The sequence below is a fragment of the Pieris brassicae genome, chromosome 7, assembly GCF_905147105.1.
Source record: "Pieris brassicae chromosome 7, ilPieBrab1.1, whole genome shotgun sequence".
NCBI classification, from domain to species: domain Eukaryota; kingdom Metazoa; phylum Arthropoda; class Insecta; order Lepidoptera; family Pieridae; genus Pieris; species Pieris brassicae.
In genome coordinates this window covers 11,068,615-11,092,076 of record NC_059671.1, presented here as the reverse complement: position 1 = coordinate 11,092,076, position 23,462 = coordinate 11,068,615, and the positions used below count along the sequence as shown (strand labels likewise).

General features: G+C 38.0%; 2 protein-coding genes and 1 long non-coding RNA gene across 3 annotated transcripts; 1 reads left to right on the top strand and 2 right to left on the bottom strand.

Moving 5' to 3' along the window:
* Positions 1 to 4,278: 4,278 nt before the first annotated feature.
* On the bottom strand, positions 4,279 to 5,468 carry LOC123711627. Its single transcript, XR_006753993.1, has 2 exons — positions 5,020 to 5,468; positions 4,279 to 4,937 (listed from the first exon to the last, which is right to left on the bottom strand). It is a non-coding gene; the product is annotated as an uncharacterized LOC123711627 (long non-coding RNA).
* A 1,432-nt stretch (positions 5,469 to 6,900) lies between these two features.
* LOC123711626 (host cell factor 1-like) lies at positions 6,901 to 10,975 on the top strand. Its single transcript, XM_045664262.1, has one exon. The coding sequence runs from the start codon at positions 7,043 to 7,045 to the stop codon at positions 9,509 to 9,511; it is 2,469 nt and encodes an 822-aa protein (XP_045520218.1). The 5' UTR covers positions 6,901 to 7,042; the 3' UTR covers positions 9,512 to 10,975.
* Positions 10,976 to 13,568: 2,593 nt separating this feature from the next.
* LOC123712056 (cytochrome b5-like) lies at positions 13,569 to 16,170 on the bottom strand. The gene is made up of 4 exons (XM_045664990.1): positions 15,941 to 16,170; positions 15,554 to 15,677; positions 14,890 to 15,018; positions 13,569 to 13,729 (listed from the first exon to the last, which is right to left on the bottom strand). The coding sequence occupies exons 2-4, from the start codon at positions 15,671 to 15,673 to the stop codon at positions 13,619 to 13,621; spliced, it is 360 nt and encodes a 119-aa protein (XP_045520946.1). The 5' UTR covers positions 15,674 to 15,677; positions 15,941 to 16,170; the 3' UTR covers positions 13,569 to 13,618.
* Between the last annotated feature and the right edge of the window lie 7,292 nt (positions 16,171 to 23,462).

Below are 23,462 nucleotides of genomic sequence, written 5' to 3'. Positions count from 1 at the left end.
CACTGCAAGCCACGCCCCATTGCACCGCATCGTTACGAAATGGTCAGGAAGGAATTCCAAAACATGATCGATCAAGGGTTATGCAGACCAAGCAAAAGCCCTTGGGCATCACCTCTTCACGTCGTGCCAAAGAAGAATGGAGACCTACGCGTGTGTGGCGATTACCGAAGGCTCAACGCCATAACCAAGCCCGATCGGTATCCCATACCACGCATACGTGACTTCACATACCAACTCGCAGGGAAGAAAATTTTCTCCACACTCGACCTCAATCGCGCGTACCAACAACTGCCAGTCAGCGAGCAAGATGTGGAGAAAACCGCCATCATCACACCTTTTGGTCTTTTCGAGTTTCCGCGCATGTGTCCTGGTCTAAAGAACGCCGGACAGACTTTCCAACGCTTTATTCACGAAGTACTGCGCGAACTCGACTTCGTATTCCCTTTCGTTGATGATCTACTCATAGCATCAATCGACGAGGAAGAGCACCGAAAACATCTACGCATCGTATTACAGCGACTAGAAGAATACGGCATCACCATCAATCCATCAAAATGTGTTTTCGGCCAGCCAACTGTGAAATTCCTCGGTCACCAAGTCACAGCGGAAGGAATACAGCCACCCCAAGAGAAGGTGCAAGCTATTACAGATTTTCCAAAACCACAAACCGTAGAAGAACTACGACGTTTTCTCGGTATGATAAACTTTTACCGTGAAAATATCAAAGATGCCGCCACCATACAAGCGCCGTTAAATACCTACCTGCACAACGTCAAGAAGCGTGACAAAACTAAGATCGACTGGACCACTGAATCAACGCAAGCTTATGAAGCATGTAAAGAGAGCATAAAAAACGCCGCTTTACTTGCTCATCCGTCTCACCAGGCGACACTTGCTATATTCAGCGACGCTAGCGACAAAACAGCTGGTGCCGCACTCAACCAATTTATCAACAACTCATGGCAACCACTCGGCTATTTCTCGAAGAAATTCACCGACACACAGACTCGCTACAGTACCTACGATCGAGAGCTACTCGCCATCTACATGGCTGTCAAACATTTCCGCAAAATGTTCGAGGGACGAGAAATAATAATATTCACCGACCACAAGCCGCTAACTTTCGCTTACACAAAAACAAATACAAACAGCGAATCACCGAGACGCACCCGACAGCTACTTTATATCAGCGAATTTACCACTGATATACGACACGTCAGTGGATCTCAAAATGCAGCCGCAGATGCATTATCACGTGTCGAAGCAATCACCTGTCCATCGCCGATCGACTACAATCTACTTGCAGAAGCTCAAGAACGCGATAGCGATACCATTAAAGCACTCAGTCTACAGAGCAACTTATGTTTCAAGAAAGTCAACCTGCCCGTCTCAAACATCAAATTACACTGCGAAACTTCAACCTCACAGTTACGTCCGTACCTACCAGAAGAATACCGACGTACCGCATTCAACGCAGTACATAACGTTAGCCACCCTGGAATCAAGACTACGAGAAAATTAATTACGCAACGTTACTTCTGGCCCTCAATGAACGCAGACGTCGGCAAGTGGGCAAAAGTATGCCTACAGTGTCAGCGCGCTAAAATACAACTCCACACAGCAAGTCGATTATCAATTTTTTCACCAACCGAACGATTCGAACACGTTCACATCGATATCGTTGGTCCGCTACCTACCGCGGCCAGCGGTCATCGATACCTCGTGACAATGATCGACAGAGCAACAAGATGGTCCGAAGCATACCCATTATGCGAAATATCAGCTGAAGACGTCGCCAAAGCGGTATACGAAGGTTGGATTTCCCGTTTCGGTTGTCCTGTAACAATAACAACGGACCAAGGACGCCAATTTGAAAGCAGAGTATTTGCATCTCTTTCTCGCTTACTAGGAATCGAAAAAACGCATACAACTTCATACCACGCACAGTGTAACGGTATCATCGAACGATGGCACCGTGTCCTTAAAGCCGCATTAAAGGCAAGACTACAGACCGCAAGAAGCTGGATCAACGAGCTACCAACCGTCCTACTCGGATTACGCGCCGCTATGCGAAGTGACACCGGCGTAAGCGCCGCTCAGCTTACCTACGGTTGCAACATACGCTTACCCGGTGATTTGTTATCAACGACCTGCAATGACGTCATCATGGACTCTGGCTACATCGATCAGCTGCGCGACGCAATACGTAACTTGCAACCAATGCCGAGTCAACCACACAGCAACACAAAACCCATATTCGTTCACCGCGACCTGCAATCATGTGAATACGTATTTGTACGCATAGACGCCGTAAAGAAGCCATTACAAGCACCTTACGACGGACCCTATCGCGTGCTGAAACGAGACAGCAAGATATTCACGCTGCAGTTACCTAACCTTGAAATGAATATCTCTATCGATAGACTCAAACCTGCCTACACTATCGCCGAGCAAGATATGCCTACTGATACAACAACGAGTACCTGCAACAAGCAAAACACATCAAGTGCGAGCGAACTACATGAACCATCAAATAGCCTGAAACATCAAAATGACAACACCCTGAAACATCAAGATGACAACAACCTGAAACAACAAGACACTGGGAACACCTCAATACCTACAAGAACAACTCGCCGAGGCCGCGTTATACGCCTGCCGGTACGCTTCGCTAGAGGGGGAATCCTGTAGGTGATTAGTACGTGTCGTCATGAAACAATAATTTGTTCTGAAAAGAACAGTTAATTGCGTTACCGTTAGTACAACTTTTTGCCGCGCCTCAATTTTATTGTCTACGCACCCTTCGCATCTTGGTACCACATGTTTACCACTAGTGGCCAGGTAGGATAATTTTTGTATATAAAGCTACAGTTTTTAAAAATTAAACACATTCCACATTCCATCTTCACCTCTTCTCAACGAATTATTAGGAAGTTTTATTTTAACCAAATAAGGACCAATCAACATAAACCAAAACTACCCTAAAATACTATGCACTGGTTCGGCTGTCCCGTGTCAGTATAATAAAAAAAGGAATCAACAGTCAACGGTGGTGTGTCCCACTCCAAACACTGGCTCCTTAAATAATTATGATCTATTCTTAGTGCGCACGCGACAGCGGTTAAAATTTTACTCCTCACCTTGCGCCATTACGCCAAAACACCATTTCCGGTTCATATGTCAAAGTAATAACCGACAATTGTCGTCCTTCTTTGACTGACACCGATTTAGCGCAAACAAGTAGATATTATATTTTCTTACGAAAAAGCATTATTTATCTTCATCAAAATGTGAGATTTTGCAAAGTCATAGATATAACTTTATTAACAGATATATATAAACATTTTTATAAAACTCGACATGTCAGTCGGCAAGCAGTCATAGTTAGAGATTTGTTTGTTTAACGTGAACACCGAGTTCACCAATTTACATAATAATTATGTGAAACTTGAAAATACATTTTAGATCTATATAACTTTAAATTTACTGCTTCCTTTTGAAGTTTGCTAGCGGCGGCTTGCTTTAGCACGGTAAAAAACTTAGTTCCAGTTTCGAACGTTGGGCGCTGGCTTCGGTATCGAGTGATAGAAAAAGGTCGGATACTATGGCGTACGTTAGGTACGTTTTGGGCGTTAATGGAAACGATGTACTCTCATCATGGACCTCGGACGTCAAACGGAACCGATAACCAACTACAAATTGCTTGATCGATCGCAGGTTGAATCCGATGTTTTATTGAAAGTCAAAACTTTATTTAACTTAATATAATAAACTAATAGTCGGATACTTCAAGTAAATGCAACGCTTTGGAATCCTAGCAATTGTGAAACTAGACGCGAGAAACAAAAACGCAAACAAGAGCTTCGTTCGATTGCAAATGTATTATGAATATCCTTTTTCGACATTACTAATTAAATAAAGCATTTGAGGGCTGATTATAAGAGAGGCTCTAACCCGTTCTCAAGATCCAAATGATAGATACATTACAAATTTGTGTGCCTATGATTACTGACACTCAAATAAGCCATACAAACTTGTTCATTCGGTAAGTTGTATACCTATAAAAAGTATATTCAAAACAAATTACTGGCACAGCATTTATATAATTTTCATTTTTAATAAATGGTGACATTGATGGCCAGCTTAATGTATGAGGAAAGGGATAAAGAATTTCATTTGTTAAAAGTATTGGCTTAATTTTATGTGGAAGATTTAAAATAGGGCCTACTTAATAAATATATTTATTTATAAGAATTACTTACAAACAATAAAACCCACTGATTACTTTGGTCTTTTATTTCACAATTCCTTCTTTAAAATTTTATATTGTCTATCATTTTTCTAATTTTACACCAGGCAATTGTGATTGAACCTTCAAAAATGTTGGTGTATAAATAAATGGCAACATCTTTTTGTTCACACTGATCTTTCACATTCAATCCACAGTCAGCCATTATTGCATCTTTTTCATCAATAACAGCTACAAGGTTATTCCTCCTATAAGTAATAGGAGGCGGTACTGGTAGATCTGCATATCCATCTGAACAAAAGGATATCAAGCAACCAGGTAAAGCACCCACCAAGAATTTTATGATGTTGTGGTGTTTGTAGCTACTAAATCTTGCTTGTTGCACTGTAGGGTTTTTTGATTTTGATATAGGTACCATCTATTATCACTGTGGTAGCTGGATGATATTGCTTACATAAATCTGGCGTATAATAATCAACCAGTAAGTGACTAGGCCAAATTTCTATTTTTTTTTCACAATTCATAAACAAAATAGCAACTTGAAAGTCAGGAACCTGAAATAAATCTTCAATGGTATCTTCAGGTATAGAAGGTATATTAATGTCAATCTCTGTTGCAGCTGTTGATGGAAATACCAGTGTTTTTCTATTATGGCGTTTCAAATATCTTTGTTCCCTTGCAATATTTGCTGTGGACCATAATTAGCATAATTAGTGCTTATTACCCACCTATACCGTATACGTCATAATTTAAAAATAGTTTATGCAAACCTGTAGAAGAGCTTACGCCTTCATAATCGGATTCAATAAAATGTTCCGAACATAACCTCGATGAGTTTGTTGCTTTGAAATTACGTCTATTCAGAGCTTTTTCCCAGAGTAATCTTATGAAAATATTATTTTATCCATAGGAAAACTGTGATTTCCATTATTATTACAACCGATTGCTGCGCAGCGAGGCATTTTTGGAGAAAAAAAATGTTTTATCTTGTTTTGTAATAATGAAGTCTACTTCATTATACTACGGATTTGACGTTTGTTTACATTTGTATGAGTCAGTCAAGCGATGCCAGCGCGATTAGGGGCAAAGTTTGGCAGTTTTCTCCTCCATTGGGTGACCACATAAAAAATTTAATCACATTCATAAGATCAATAAACTAAAGTACTCGTCAATTAATAAAGTAGTAAAATACTAAAAAATCCTGCCAAACTACATAAAATAAGACATTTTTTTATTTACATGTTTGTTTACATTTGTATGAGTCAGTCAAGCGATGCCAGCGCTACTAGGGGCAAAGTTTGGCAGTTTATCTCCACCATTGGGTGACCACATAAAAAATCTAATCACATTCATAAGATCAATAAACTAAAGTACTCGTCAATTAATAAAGTAGGAAAATACTAAAAAATCCTACCAAGCTACATAAAATAAAACATGTTTTAAACTGAATTTAATATCGATTCCTTCATTTTCTATTTTAGCGTAGTTTCTATTCTATGTCGTCGATGATTCCGTATCCTTCTTATTTTATTCTGTAGTCTCCCAAGCTAAGTAGAGATACTAGTTCTTTTCATAAGTCTGTCCCCCAGACTGCCCGCGAACAGCGCTGTACTCGCATGACATAATATTGCCATTTATGAGTAAAAAATTTACCAATATTTACTATTTCTGTTATGCAAAAAGTATATTTTTAATTATTTAAATACCTGAGCTTTACCTACTTACAGGAAAAGATGAAAAAATAGAATAAAGAAAAACATACAATTTTTTTATTCAGAGTTTTATTGTATAATTGTGATCAGCGGCCATAGAACCATCACTGTCTAAAGAATGGATGGAAACAGAATCATGGATTCAGTATCAGTAGCCTAATAATAATTATTCGGTATATCCATAAAGCCGTCATTTTTTAAATATTCCTTCTGTAAATGTTCGACATGTGTGCACTGAGCTATCCAGTCTATCTTCCGCCGTAATACTCGAAGTCCTCTTCAGTTAGTTTCATCACGTTGTATTTGTTCAATGCACTAATCTAATTTAAAACTCACAAAAATCAACAAACGAACTTAATAATATCGACGAACAACAACATTAGCGACCTGTCGAATATAGTTCCAAAAATCACCGCGGGTCTTCTATAATGAAAACTAACATAGTCTGTAATTAAACGCAAGTACATTTCCCGCCTTTTTTCACATGAGTACCAACCTTAGCTTTAAAAATTATTTGAAGCGCCAGTGTTTTAATACGTAAAATTTACATAGGTCTTTACTTTATAGCACTGTGAAATATTAACGGGGTATAAATTCTATAATGTAAATTAATATTATAGATTTGAGAATGAAATAAATAATATATTTTTATAATATTGAACAAAAAAATCATAAATACATGAAATATTTCTGTTTTATATTATAATAAAGACCATATTTTTAAATCTGTATTGAAATTTAAAAAAAATAAAGAACCGACTGATATTTATAATCTATATAATAACATAGACAAAATCTTGACGGCCGACGCCATTTTTCTCCCTTTTGTAAGTTGCTATTGCTGTTGCTAACGCCATTTTTGTTATACAATCGAAGCTCCATAGGGTGATTCTTTTTTACTCATAGGCGAGACCCGTAAGTGCGAAAGAGATAATCGACATAGATTGTTTTATGTAGCTTCAACCTAACCGAATATTTTCTACAAAGCTTATTTACGACGTTTCTCCTTGTCTATGCTCTAGATACGCATCCCGAGCGATACATACGGTGAAAAGAGTTTACTGACAAATGTTTAGTAAAAATGAAGGAAAACGCTGTACTTAAGTGGCAAAAAGTGTACAATCCTACTGGACCCCAACCACGACCTAGACATGGTCATCGAGCGGTTGCCATCAAGGATTTGATGATAGTTTTCGGCGGCGGAAACGAAGGGATAGTTCATGAGCTTCACGTATTCAATACTACAACAAACCAATGGTTCGTGCCTGTTACCAAAGGTGAGGTTCCTCCGGGATGCGCTGCCTATGGCTTCGTCGTGGACGGTACGCGTCTTCTGGTTTTTGGCGGCATGGTGGAGTATGGCAAGTATTCTAACGACCTTTATGAACTACAGGCCTCCAGATGGGAATGGAAGCATTTGAAGCCACTTCCACCAAAACAGGGACTGCCTCCCTGCCCGCGTTTGGGCCATAGCTTTACTCTTCTTAACGGTAAAGTGTATTTGTTTGGTGGACTGGCTAATAAGAGTGATGATCCAAAGAACAATATTCCAAGCTACCTTAATGATTTATATACATTGGAGCTGTATCCAAATTCGTCAATGACTGTATGGGACATACCATTAACATATGGTCAATCGCCGCCCCCACGCGAATCTCACAGTGGTGTGGCTTATACAGATAAAAATACTGGGAAATCATCATTGATAATCTATGGGGGAATGAGTGGCTCCCGACTAGGAGATCTCTGGATCCTTGATATAGATAGTATGTCATGGACTCGACCTGAATTAGGAGGTATATCACCACTGCCACGTTCCTTACATACAGCTACTGTAATTGGACACCACATGTATGTGTATGGTGGTTGGGTACCACTTGTCCCTGATGAATCTAAATTAGCAACTCATGAAAAGGAATGGAAGTGTACTAACACCCTTGCATCACTTAACTTGGAGACTATGACATGGGATGATATATCTCTTGACAACTTTGTAGAAAGTGTACCTAGAGCTCGCGCTGGTCATAGTGCAGTAGCTATACAAACTAGACTATATATTTGGTCAGGTCGTGATGGTTATCGGAAAACATGGAATAACCAGATTTGCTGCAAGGATTTGTGGTACTTAGAAGTAGGAGTTCCACCACAAGCAGGACGTGTGGCTCTTGTAAGAGCTGGCACTACTTCTTTAGAGTTGTGTTGGCCAGCTATGAATACAGTTACAACTTATTTACTGCAAGTCCAAAAATGTGGTAAAGTGACCCCGGCTAGGTTCCCATCTGCATCTGAGCCTGTTACAGCACCACCACCTGCATCTCCTGTAGCATCTCAACCAGACGCAGCAAAGGCCTTTGGATTGACATCACCAATTGCAACATTACCTACACCTGAGATACCTACCCGATCAACAATTTCTGCTGCAACTCTTGCACCTACTACACCTCAAAAAATTGTATCTGGATCCATTAAAGTGGCAGGACAATCCACTGGTGTAAAGATAGCTCCAAGCCCACCAACAATAAAACAATCATATCCTGGGAAAACAATTGCCAAGTCACCTGCTCCTGGATCATCACAACAAATTAAAGTAGCAGCAGTTACACCACAAGGTGTAACAAGAATTATGAGTGGAGTAGGCACTCCTGCCACAGTACGTGTTTCAACCCCTCAGTCTAATGCACAGATTGTTCTCAGTTCTCCTGTTGGATCTAGCACACCACGTTTTGTACAAGTTAAGACAGGTACAACTGCAGGAGTCCCTGTAAAACTTGGTGCGGGTAATACTGTAAAATTGGCCAGTAACACACTTAAGATTGGGACTGCAAATCTCCAGGGTAAGATAGCAAATAGTGTTCAAAAAGTTGCTTCAAATGTTCCATTAAAGTTAAGTGCTGGCAATGTTAAACTTGGTACAAGCAATGTATTGGTTAAATCTGCAGGAGGAGTCCCTATACAAAGTGGCATGCAAACTAAAATAACAGGAGGTGTCCCTGTTAAACTAGGTTCTGGCAATTTACCTGTTATTGGCAGTGCTGGAGGAACTATACAGATAGCTAGTGGTGCACTTACAGGACAAGGGGGCAAAGCTCCTGTGTATAAAATAGTGACTGCAAAATCTGGTGAACAAAGCACTGTAGTAACATCTGTGGCAGGCAGTGTGAGTGCTACCGGTGCAACAGTTTTACGACAAACTGGTGGCAATGCAGGTATACCTGTTATTATAAAGAAGACACCAGGTGCCAATGCTCAAACAAGTTCTGCTCCTCAATATGTTACATTAGTGAAGACCTCAACTGGCATGACCGTTGCGACTGTACCTAAAATGGCAATGATGCAAAATAGACCTGTAGTATCAAGTGGGGCACAGGGTCAGGGAATTTCTCCGGGAGCAACGATTGTTAAATTGGTATCAGCAAATACTGTAGGAGGTAATAAGATAATCACTTTACCATCTAATGTTCTCCAACTTGGTAAATCAGGAGTTGGTAATAAGCAGACAATAGTAATCACCAAGTCTGCTAACCAAACACAGCATGGACAACAGCAGTGAATGAGCCGACCACACTGAAGTGTTCTTGAGTGTCTTATTCCTTCATAAACGGTGAAAGTTCTCTGGTACTTGTGACCCTAGAAAAACCTTAAACTATTTATTAGTTCATATTAAGAAACCCTTTGCACTTAAACAGTTTATTTAGTTGTTATGCTTTAAATATATATTTCTGCTTTGCATTTCAATGAAATAGCAAAAATATTTACATAATTGTTCTGGTTCTCAACATGGTTTGTCACAATAGATTAATCTGAACCCATGTTACGGATGCTAAACATATTGTCTTTTTTTGCATGCACATCAAGATATTTTCTGTACAGTAACTTTGAACTTAGTAACTAGGGATTATTATTGTTTCACCTCTTAAATTTTCTTGTCTTCCTGTTCACAGCAGTTTATTATAAAATTCTAAAATATAATCTCGTGTATTAGTCAGAATACACAAAGAATGTGTGAATGCATTACTTATATGTGAATAATTGTTTTCTTAACAATTGTAATTGAAATAACATAAAATATGCACTATTTTAGTTTTAATATGACAAGCCATTGTTAATGTTGTGGTGGTTATTTTATCATTTAAAATAGGTTCAGAGGTGTGTTCTGTTGAATTGCTGATTTATGAGGCTATTTGTATGTTGACACTGCACTGTTCTGAATATGTGGATGATTATGATTATAATGGAAAGCAAAGATATAAAATTTATTTTCATAGTGACTGAAAAATTCATGACAACATCGCTATAACTCAATGGTAATTTAAAAAAATGTATTGAACATCCGAAAATGTAATTTTTTACAGAATTTTTTGTCAATTGCTTTACTAATTATAATAGTCAAAGCCTGTTTAGTGTTGTGGGCACATATTGTTTTCTTTGTCAATTACATAAATAATTATAATTGTCTTATACACAGGTACTACAGGAGTCAGATGATTTTCTTTTGTGGCCTTGCCAATAGATTAAACAAAACAATCAAATTCAAAGCGTCGAGTTGCTGAATCTAAAAGTAACCTAAAAAGTCACGAAATTCCATGTCAGCTTCAGGATGTATACATATAGTTTTGAATGCTGGTTGGCCCTATCCTGGACAGCCTTACTCCTATCAAATAAACAAACATTTTATTTGTTTGATATAATATTTTATCTATAATTTTTATTTTGTAAGTTAAGTAATTGACATAATATAGTAATATATTATTAAAAGATGCAGAATATATTTTCATGTCACCTAAATCTCAATTATAAAATTAATGGTAAATGGATGCAATATGTCGAATTAATTGGATTTCTTATTTTTGTATTTGAATTAAGTGAAAGCATATTCTGCACACAAAAAGTTAAGTTAGTTATATTTTAGAATATTTAGCGTGATAAGTAAGAAAGAGAATGTAAATATCATTAAGTAGGTAATGTTATAGTTTGTTCATAATATTATGTTCATTTGCTTGAATAAACGATTTGGATAAAATGTGAATTTTATTTATGTATTTACCAAATATGAATAGTAAATGATTCAAACTTAGTATGTATAACAATCAGCGCTCAGCTTTATATTATTTAGTTTTTGTCACTAGAGGGCGTTACCCGCATTTTGTATTGTAGGGACATATATAGAGTACCCGTTATATATTGGTGTCGAACTGACAAAGTATTTAAATCTCTCATTTATTTTTGTATGCCCTCTTATTAAACAACTAGAAACAGCTTAAGGGCTAAAGGGTATTTTAGTTTGTACTTGTATCACTAGATTGCTCTGTGCGCAATTCACTAGTTCTAATAAACTGATTTTCGTGATACTGCATACTTAGGAATACATGTATACGTAAAATTGTCTGGTGTAAACTGCTATCCAGATAATTTAATAAAATCAGTGTTAATATTAATAACTAAGAAGTGAAGTTGTAAGCCATCCTCCATTTCAAAGTGTTTCAAATTCATTAAAAATTCTTTCAATCGGTAATTTGTCATAAATTAAATTTATTTAAAGGTATGCCACCTCACCTGATGTTAAGTAATACCTCCACCCATATTGTCCACTCACATGCCCAGAAGGCTCGCAAGTGTGTTGCCGGCCTTTCAAGAAAGATCTTTAATTAGATCGACCTTGCTGATTTTGTTGCCATTAAGATAAAGTTGTTAGAATGCCTGCCTTGACATTTACTGTGATTTTAAGTCATTTCACTAGCTCATTTAAGTCTTCTTGAAGGTAGTGGCGCGGTGAGTGTTTCGGCTCGGTTTAGTATAAATATAGGAAAATAACAACGGCACCAGAACTTTTTTTGGAATTGAAAGATTTCAGGCATTTAAGTAAAATCTCATCATCGGTCATAAAGGAAAGCCTAATCCCTTTGAGACATAGGCACTACTATTATTGTAAACAAAGGCAACGTGATTAGCGATAAGGTAGTAGATCTTGGAACCATTCTTCTGACACCCGTTAACGATTATTGCTTGGTAAACTACTGTTTAGCTTAATGTCCAAAAATATTTTGGGTTTTCTTGAATGGCTGTCTCCCTGACTTTGTAAGAATTGTAATCGACAGTTCTTTTCGGCATCCATTCTTAAACATGTTGAGTGATCACAGAGAATTAACACACATTAATATCTAATTTTTTTATATCGCAATCTATACTTTTCTTTTGTTTATAAGCCCGATTCGAAAACCAGACTAGAAAGCTGCGCTTCAGAGAACGTTTAAAGTGTACGAGAAGAGAAAAGGCATCATTTATCTAATATACATTTTTTTAAATATTTTTAGTATAATTTTTATTTTTTTATGATAGGTACATAATACCACCCTAAATTTTCACCCCTATATTTTATTTGTTAATTAAAAAATTATGACTTAAACTCTGAGGTTTATATAGAGAAATACGGACAGAAAAACCTAAAAAGTTTTCATACCCGAAAAACGGACAGTATGTTCCATGTAAATGTAATATAAATTCATACAATGTCTTATTAAGTACATAAAATAATGTTAAGGTTAAATTATTTACAATAGCTGTGAAATCTATGGTCCAAATATTCGCAAACGCTGTATTTTAAAGGCACTTTGCCTTTAAAAATGTAATTAAAGGTGATCAAATTTTTAAGGGATGTTAATAAAAGGGAAGGCCCCTTGAAAGAATTACATGGCAATTATCTATAACTTCTAGGAAGGTGATTAAACAGTTTTATAGCGTAACAATTTTTTGTATACATCGTGGTGGAGCATGCAGTGTTAGATCCCTCGGTATATAAAGGCAAGTTTCTTTGTATGTTTTAAACAATTTTGGATATTTTTTTACAGCCATAACTACTTTAAGAATATATAAACTATGTAAACGTAAAAAAATGGTCTACAGCTTACAAAGGGTCCATAATAGCCATAATAATTTTTTTTTGAGTAATGATAACTTTATTTACATCAACCGAATTTCCCCATAAAAGGATACCATAGCGCAGAACTGAGGCAACGGCAACATAGCCGTGATAACCAATAATTGCTGCTTGCTTGGAAGCCACTTTGCGACTATTAAGGCGCGTACATATAGATAAAATGTGTTGTTTCCAGGTAAGAATTTGGTCTAGTGTTATGCCTAGAAACTTAGTCGATACGACTTCTTCAATTGACTTGTTTTGCAATCGACTGTGTAAAAGATAAATTTATGAGGTGGGTACAAGCGCACAACAACTAGCAAGATACTTGCTAGTTGTTGTGCGGAGAATTTTAGCACTTCGGTAGTTATTGAGTCATAACCTGCTGCTTTAGTATTATTAAGATTATTTATAGCTTTAAACATTTCGTCACATGAACATGGAGTTAGAAACAAAGATTCGTTTACAGAGTTGTTTGGAAGGTTACTGAAAGGTTTATTAGTTGCTGTTATATTATTAACGTAATATTTGTTGAACAGATTAGCTATTTCATATGGGTCAGATATAATTTCGTTATTATCATTAAGAATTTTACTAGTAACTACTGGACTAATCTGTGATGCAAAATCTAACACAGGTAAAATACAACAAGTAAAATATGCTGTTTAGAAAAGATCTAGAAAATAACACAAACTACATATAAATTGAATTTATTTCTTAATTACATACATTACTTAAAATATTTTAGCCCAGAAGCCCACACGTGACTTTATTTAGGCAACTTCTAGTTTGTCCATCAGGTTTTACAGCTACTATTTTCTTCTTCTTTCCATTGGCATCGTAATGTTTTTCTTCCTGTAATTTACCGTATATTATATAATCGATTGTTCTAACTCGATGCCTTTTAGTTGTTATTAGGACATGTAGTCGCAAATATGCAATACACCTTTTCAGGCCATCGGATATAAAAAGCTATGTAATTTTTTTTTTCTTAAAGCGAAGCGGACATGATACGCTTAGGTATATACATTATACATACTGAGACCACATGCGAATGGACGAATTTATGATATGAAATGCGAATGACGTAAGGTCATTTCACACTTCAACTTGATGAAATTCTTGGAAACTTATGGTTAGTCCCTAATAATATTAAAAAAGGAGAAACTTCGTTGTGCGACATTATACCAAGTACCTTTCTAAAGTTTGAAGTATGATTTATTGACATTGTTACCCATACCACTACTGTTTCGACAAATGTCTAACCCAACAACCTTAACAATTTTATATAATATATACATATATATAAGTAATCTCTTGGAAGCATATTTAGGAACGAGTTTTAACTTGTATGAAGTGCCACTGCATCGGAACAAGCGTCCACTCAACGTAATCGATTGTCAATTATCTATTGGATTGTTGAAGATACCAAATTCAGCTGAAACGTCCTATTTTGAAAATTGCAAATACTTCAGGTGTCCCTAAGATAATAATAGTAATGTACACTTTATTTATAGATATTTTAGTAGACAATGGGTATAAAAGGTTGGTTTTAATGCTTTCAGCAGCTTCTTTCAGACAACTCAGAATTACATAAACAAATCAATAGAAATACTTAAAAACTACGTAGGTACCTATTACGTAGTTGAAGGCTGGAATGAGCTGTAATACTTACGTTCAAAATGAAACTGAATGGTTTTACGTGGCGTATTTTGTAAAGACCTACTCCATTAAATATCAAGTAGTACTTAGCCTTTATTCCGCTGCGATTGTAAGTAGGTATCTACTTATGTACCTATTCTATCAAAGCGAAACTGTGGAGTTCCAAAATGTCTGGTCCTTCACTTTTTACATTAGTGAATATTTTTTGTAATTTATTTGTTTAAATAGCACTGTATTTGAATAATTCAGATTTCCAGAGATTCGGTTGTGTACGGTTCACATCCTTTAAAGTTTCAAAGGCTTAGCAATGGTTTCGCCCACAGAAAGTAGAAACATGATGAACGAATACTAACTTCATGTAGTTCTCCTATTTTGTATTTGGCGAGTATGGTGTATGCATCAGCCGTGTGGCCGGCCTCGTGGAAGACCTTGGTGGAGTCGGTGCCTGCCTCGTCTGTAACCAGCTCGGGGCCACCGGGATGCTGTGAATATTTATTCTTTAGCTGACGTCAAAATTCCGAAGGAGGTTTTCTAATTCGAGTAGTCCATTAAAATATCTATAATGGTAGATTAATTAAACGGTCCGTATATCAGCAAACTAAATTTAGTTAATATCTGATTAAAAGTTTACTTTGTTTATTATAATATTACGATAAATTAACTATATTCGCTTGAACCCGTAATTGATAACGAGATTATTTTTGTACCATTATAATCAATATTACATAGATTAAAATATAAGACCGCCGTCTAAGGTCGGTAGGTCGATCGGTTTTCTCACGATATTTTCCTTCACTGTATGAGAGTTTGTTACAATCGGAAATAGAAACATCCATTGGTGCACAGCAAAGATTCGAACCTATGACCTTGGGGATGAGAGTCGTACGCACCAGTCTCAAGGCCAACACTGGCACAAAGGCTACAGTCGTAGGACTTTTTAAAATATTAAATGACCAAATTCACATTTGCGTTCGTGAAATTTACTTAAGTTTAAATGAGTACGGGTTTTGGACTAACTTCAGCAACATATTTAGTAACATCATAGACGGCGTCCTTGTATATGATCCACACTGGTGCCCCATTACGACCTGTCTTCTGGGCCACCTCCGCTCGACTATACCTCAACGGCTCCGTCATGTTTCTGTAGATTAAGTCATTACCGATATGTTGATTATCTTTGCTCATCGTCCTAACAAAATTTGTAAACGGAAAAAGGAGTGTGTCGTCTTCAAAAATAAGTCCAGCGTTTTGATCACATACTGCCATTAGTTTTACACAAATGTTTCATCATTCAATAATATTCGCTTAAATCGCATAAATCGTTTGAATGCCGTTCTAAACGTTGATACAATGTTAAATAAATTATTATTTTTAATTTATAAAATAAAGAAACTATGTACTTACGGTAATCCACAGAAAGCGAGTACGGCGTTCAACGGCTACCACTCTATCGCCATGTTATCGCTTTGTATATCCATATTATCTTTGATAAATGTATTATATCCAATCCGCTCGATTAATGACGGATACGAAAGGTTTCATACAGTAAATGTTATTTTTTTATGGCTAAGGTATAAGCTAAAGGGCTATCCAAAAGGAAACGAGAATTGGCAATCCACTGGTTTCCGAACGTTTTCACAACCAGATCTAGATGCAGAGAGAATCAGATAAAAAATACTATATATTAGATTATATGATAATATGTTGATTATAATAAATATTTAAAATTGATTGATAAGATAAAATATACTTTATATTCGATTTACGTCATTAACACCACGAATTTAGGCAAGCCTCTAATTTATTTGTATTTTAATTAATGATAAAACATGATTTATAACATGGAGAGAAATATTATTAATCATTGAAAAGTACAAAATTTATTTAAATTTATTTTGGCGTCGGGACGTGACGACCCCATCGCCCATTGGTGAAATAACCTGTGACAGAAGTTATTTCACCAGTGCAGTCAGTCAACCCCCTTCCTAGTGGGAGTGCCATGCTGTTGCTTTCGGGCTTCAGCCAAACGGGCAGGCACGACCGGGGCAGTACCACTGTCTCACAGAAAACCGTGAAGTGATGCAATAGGTTCATCTTATTGTACTCGCGTTTCGTGCGGTGAGTGAGACTCCCGGAGCCCATCAATTCCCCCCCCCCCCCCCCAGAATATGAAGATGCAGTTTAAACAGAGATTACCCCAGGGAGGAGGGAGATACCCACACGTTTCCGCTGTGGAGAATCCCCCTCTGAGCGTCCATCATCCGAACTATCAGTATTCGGTGGTGGATGCACAGGCTGGCCTTCGTATTCTGGGGTGGGCAAAAACAGCGCAAAAAACTATAGGTTTCGATCTCGGGGCAAACGGAAGAATTTACCGAAGGCATCCCCTTCCACGTCCTCAGTGGACTTTACCAATGTTAGGGGGCTCAATTATAATCTTAACGCGGTTCACTTTCCCCTCGAAACTGCGAAGCCGGCCTTATTCTTACTGAGACTCAGATATCCTCCCGGCTGATACTTCCTACCTACCCGGGGTACAAATTGGTACGTCAGAGAGGATATCTGTTCTCGTCGCCTCGGGTCGCTTGAAGGAAGGGAGCTATCTAGCCTCTGGCTGCGCGAAGACTGCAATGACCATCCGCGATTCTACGCATGCCTGTATAGGTCCCATAGCGGAAATGCCGAAACTGAGCGACTCATTGAGCACATCCAAATGGCTACAGATTCCCTGCTCGAAAGGATTCCTACCGCTGAAATCGTGATACTTGGCGATTTTAACGCCCACCATGCCGATTGGCTCGGCTCTGAAACCACCGATCACGCGGGAAGATCCTTTCACGACTTTGCTTTAGCCTACGACTTGACGCAAATGGTCCCTGCGATTACACGAATACCAGATGTGGATGGTCATAAACCTTCTTTGTTGGACCTTCTGCTGACTTCACATCCGGAGACCTACCAAGTCTCTGTTGACCCGCCATTGGGTTCATCAGATCATTGTGTGGTACGGAGCATTGTGCCGCTCACGCGCCCTTTGGGGCCCATCTGCTTCTCGTTGAGTACTCCGGATGCCGTCGCTGATGTGGTCCTGCAGGGCATGGAACTTTTTATTCCATTCTCTGCGGTGCCGGTCGGTGGCAGGTCCCAGCCTTGGTTTAGGCGTTCGTACAAAGAGGCTTTGCGCCGTAAGCGTGAATGCTTTAAAGCCTGGGCAGAAGTGGCGACATCCTGTGATGCGGCTATCGGCGAACGTAAAAAAGCATACAATTCAGCCTCTAGGTCCTTCAAACGGGAAATCGCTAAGGCAAAGTCAGAGCATATTGCCAGGTTTGGTGAGAAATTGGCCCACCTTCCTTCGGGAACTCGAGCCTTCTGGTCTCTTGCCAAATCTGTCCAAGGGAATTTCTGTCAGCCCTCTATTCCACCACTGCATAGGGGGGATGACTCACTGGCCCATACTGCAAAAGAGAAGGCCGATCTTCTAGGCTGTCTCTTTGCGTCGAACTCAACTTTGAATGATCAGGGGAAGGAACCACCGACATTATTGCGGTGTGATACTACGATGCCTGAAGTTACATTCCGGCAACGTGCTATCCGTAAACATTTATTTTCCCTGGACATCCATAAGTCGAGCGGGCCTGATGGCATCCCCCCAATTGTGCTGCGTACTTGTGCTCCTGAGTTGGCTCCGGTCCTGACGCGCCTATTCCGGTACCTGTACTCGCTCGGCACTGTCCCGAAGTGCTGGAAGACCGCTTCGATACACCCGATCCCTAAAAAAGGCGATCGCTTTGATCCGTCCAACTATCGTCCAATAGCTATAACCTCCTTGTTCTCCAAAATAATGGAATCCATTATTAATGGCCAGCTCTTGAGGTATCTAGAGGGCCACCAGCTGATTAGCGATTATCAGTACGGCTTTCGTCGTGGTCGTTCGGCTGGTGACACATAGATGGGCAGAGGCAATTGAGTCCAAGGGGGAGGCGCTTGCGATTAGTTTGGACATAGCGAAAGCCTTCGATCGGGTGTGGCACAAAGCACTGCTCTCGAAGCTTCCAGCCTACGGGCTTCCCGGGAAATTATGCGACTGGATCTCCAGCTTTCTGGCCGATCGGAGCATCAAGGTCGTCATCGACGGAGCATGTTCCGACGTTATACCCGTCAATGCTGGGGTCCCACAAGGCTGTGTTCTATCCCCGACTCTGTTTCTTCTGCATATCAATGACATGTTGCAACTTAGCAACATTCATTGCTATGCGGACGAGAGCACTGGGGATACTCTTTACACTGGCTGGGCAGGTATTTCTCGAGCAGTTGTCGATGAGTACCGGAACAAACTTGTGTCTGAAGTCGAAACTCTACTACATGGAGTCTCGGACTGGGGTAGACTAAACCTAGTCCAATTTAACCCCAAGAAGACACAAGTTTGCGCGTTTTCCGCGAAAAAAATGCCCTTTGTCGCTACTCCTCTTTTCGAAAACACTCTTCTTGAAGCCACAGCCAGCATCGGAATACTTGGCGTTGACATATCGAACGACGTTCACTTTCGCGGTAATTTGGAGGGAAACGCTAAATTAGCCTCCAAAAAGCTTGGCGTGCTCAGCAAGGCGAGACGGTATTTCACTCCGGGCCACCGCTTGCAACTGTATAAAGCGCAAATACGGCCCCACATGGAATACTGTTCTCACCTCTGGGCGGGGGCTCCCCAGTACCAGCTCCTTCCACTTGACCGTATCCAACGAAGAGCGGTTCGAATCGTCGATGACCAATCCCTCTCCGAGCGGCTCGATCCTTTGGCGTTGCGTAGAGATGTGGGGTCACTCTGCATCTTCTACCGCATTCACCATGGAGAGTGTTCAGAGGAGTTGTTTGGATTAATACCTGCAGCTGAGTTTCATCATCGGACGTCGAGGCAGAATACAAAATTCCACCCGTATCACCTCCACGTCCGCCGTTCCACGCCTGAGCGTTTTTCAAGGCAATTTTTGCCGCGCACCACCGCTATGTGGAACCAGCTACCCACTGAGGTATTTCCGAACCAATTCGACTTAGGGTCCTTCAAGAAAAGAGCGTACAAATTCTTAAAAGGCCGGCAACGCACTCGCGAGCTCTCTGGCATTGAGAGTGTCCATGGGCGGCGGTATCACTTAACATCAGGTGAGCCTCCTGCTCGCTTGCCCCCTATTTTATAAAAAAAAATATATATTAAATTATGATTAAATATAGACAGTATTCTGCACTGAAGAAGTAGTCAACGATAACAATAGGTTTATTCGATTCGTTTAATTGCTTTTCAAACACGAGATCAAATGCCGACGCTGCACTATGAAAATCGAGGTCTGTTTCATAGCATAGGATGATACCCTCTAATCTATATATATATATCTAATAAGATAGGCCTTTTTAAAGTTAATAAATACAAATTTTGTAAAATTTATACTCAAAAAATACGTACATTAATGTGTAAATTATACCGCGAAATGACTGCAAAATGAAGATTTTATTTTTTAATCAATTAAATAGTTCAATATTAAACACCACAATAGGTAGAGGTTTTCTGTTTCCTGGCTGGTGTCATGAATTGATTTTAATAAATGTTATTCTTGAATATTTACTCTACAAAACAAAATCACATGTAAAGCACCGGGAGACATCGGCAACCGGCAAAAGTCTCGACAAAGTTAAAAACCTCACTTACTGTAAGGGGAAAGAAGACAGTTTATTCTTATTTACAAAAATATAATCAGAATACCTAATAATTATATTTGTCTTACATCTGAATACCATGGGCTTTCTTAAAATGTATTACATTTTATAACAAACCAACCAAACATTTTATATAACCTACAAAGAAATTAATTTTAAAAGATTGAAGCGAAAATCATTCTTTGACAAATTTATTTTCATGAATTAAAAAAAACATTCTTATCTCTCTCTCTTGTCGATTTTTTTTTATGCCGTTGTTCTACCATTTTCCATAGTGCGCTGTGGCGCAATAACCCTGTGCGGTACAAGCAACAATTATTATTATTATTATGTGACAAATATAAGAAAATCTGATAGCTTCATACTCTTCCTTGGGTGAGAGTGAGAGTGACTTTTTTTAACTAATAATCTAACTTCAGATTTGTTTTTGTTTTTTTTTTTGTTAAATAGGCGCAGTAGGCTATTAATAAATAAAAAAACAAACGTGCATGCGTGCATCTTAAGTTTTATTAGAACGTGTATAAACAGGCTCGCTATTAGTTCTCATTAAGAGTGTAATTACTGAAAATCGCTAAGAGTTGTTAATATTGAGATCCCATATAAGCCTGGCTAGAAGCAAACTTGTGTTACGATACACCATAATACGTTTTCATTGTTCCTTAGTAAATATTAATACGTTTCTAGTTCTAATAGAAACATTTTTAATCATTTATTATTATTTATAATCAATAATTATTCATTTCTATGTATCGTATGTAAAAGATAGTACTACTTGCAGACATTGTCAGATATTATAATTAAAAAAAGGACACAATTCTCAAGATAACGCCCCTGCACATATGTCCAGAGTTGCGACGGCTGCCATTCATGAAGCTGCCTTCGAATTGATGGAATATCCTCTATATTCACCTGAGCTCCGAGTCATGTATATTTTTTTATGTTAAAGAAACATCTCATAAATTTGAAGATCGTCTCTGTACACGATTTTAAGGGAAGCTTAGGTAAAACGACATAAAAAGTGTATTAACCTGAAAAATTACTTAGTCGAGAAAAAAAAAGGTAATTGCGTCGAAGTGATAATCACCCTTCAGTGACACTATGAATTTCACGAATAAGGAACGGGGAACGGGAAGTGAGTTACTAAAAGTATTTGTGTTTAAATATTGGCTAAAACTAAAAAAGAGGTAATACTAGTTTTACATCATAGTAATAGTTAAACTCTTTTAATTGAAAACAGATTATTAGCAAATTTATGAAGGCACATAAATACATCATTATACCGAATGGTGTATTTACAAGTTTACACGAACACGTCTGATCCAATCTGGCTCGCAAACATCACGCGTGTTTGTTCATTGCTTACGGACATCAAACATATTTGACCAACACACCCACACTTGGAATATTATTACGCACTTTAATATTTTAAGAGTTGTTCATATTGCTACGAGCTAGGGGATCGGTTAGAAATCGCCGGAGATCTCTTCAAGGGGTTTTTAAAATAAATAAACGAAGAATTTAATTACACAAAACTCTTCGGTGTTTATCTTTTGAAATCGCATTTGAAACTGAATTACTGGTCGCGTTTCGACTCGCTTATATATCCCTGGCATTTATCTTGAATGATATTCTAGAAATCTCCAGGCAGGATTGCTACTAAATTACTACATTCTAGAACGTACTGTTAGACGTATTCTGGTACTTGGGTTTAAAAAAAAAGAAAGATGAGTTCAGGATACAATTGAACTTTTAATTTGATTACAATATTTAACGAATATTAAAATAAAGCCAACAAATGTGTGAGCGCGACGGAGGATGATACCGAACTGATTTCATATTTTAAGTATCATTTCACCTCTCGGTGAGAAATGCTGACTAAACAGAAGGTATTAGTATGTCAGCCAAACAGGGTGCAATATATACTATATGTATAATATAACAGTACGTACTCTTTATCTCTTTCGCGTATCATTTCGTCCTTGTCTCAAACCTAAAAAGTTCTAGAATATTCCTTCATCAAAGGGGTATACCCAGTTCTGAAAACGCCTGAAAACAGGTTTCCTAAAACTTCACCACCCGAATACATGTGTTATTAAACAGCCTGAAAAAATGTTATCCTCCTGAAAACTAGATTAAATTTACGCTAATTACCATTTTCTGGAATGAGCTTTGTTGAAATTTCAAGAGAAACATTTCAGTCCACCGAACTTTGTAACAATATAAACGATTATTATTTCACAATTATTTCCAGTGACTTTGAGGTGTCTCGTAGCTTGTTTGTTTTGAACTATTAGAGGGAACTTTGGTGGACATGAAATCTGGAAAAATAAATTATATTGATTCTTGAATAAAGCAAGAACTAAAAGACCTGTTGCAAAAAAAAATATTTTTAACGACATATTTTAGAGAATAATATTTTTTACACCAACGTCGCGTCGGCAATGAGTGTAAACCGAATTATATTGGCTCTTACTTACTATTGCTTTGCCGATTGACGATCCTACGTAAGCATTAAACAGCTCATCAAACTTATAGGCATAGCTTTCAAAACAAATTGTTCCAATATAATGCTAAGTGCTAAGCTGCTAAGTTTAAGTAGTAGTAGGACTCCAAACATTGGTAGATTCCATTCTTTTCCAGTATCTTTTCTATAAACGAATAGTAACCTATAAAGGTCGAAATATTCAACGGCTTTTGAGTGCAATATGAACGAATAAACGATTGGATATGCCTACATTAAGTCTATCTTCTGATGAGCTACGAGTCAGATCAAGTGACCCGAATAGGTCCTTTTCCTCCATCACGCACTTGAGTGCCTACTCACCTTTAAGGCAAAGGCGACGATTTGGGTCAACTCTATTAATGTAGTTTGTAAAGCAACAAAATTCGTAAATGAGAAAGTGATTTCCTCAAAGGAAGACAAAATACACAGTTTTGCGCAGTTTTTTAGTATTGTATTGCAATATTATATTGTACCTGTATCTTAAAATATTTCATTGCTTCCTTTAAAGACAATAAAAGCTTTTTGAATAAACTAAATTGAGATAATAAACCTTCGATAGATAAAATTAATTATCAATTGTAGGTGATAAAGGAGATGGTGACGACTGCTGAGTAGAGTTTACGAGTATCTTGAGAAGTTTACGAGTACACGCCCGTTAACAGTTTGCCAACAATTATCGCTCTTTATGGTCTGTCGCATTAAACTGTTATTACTTTA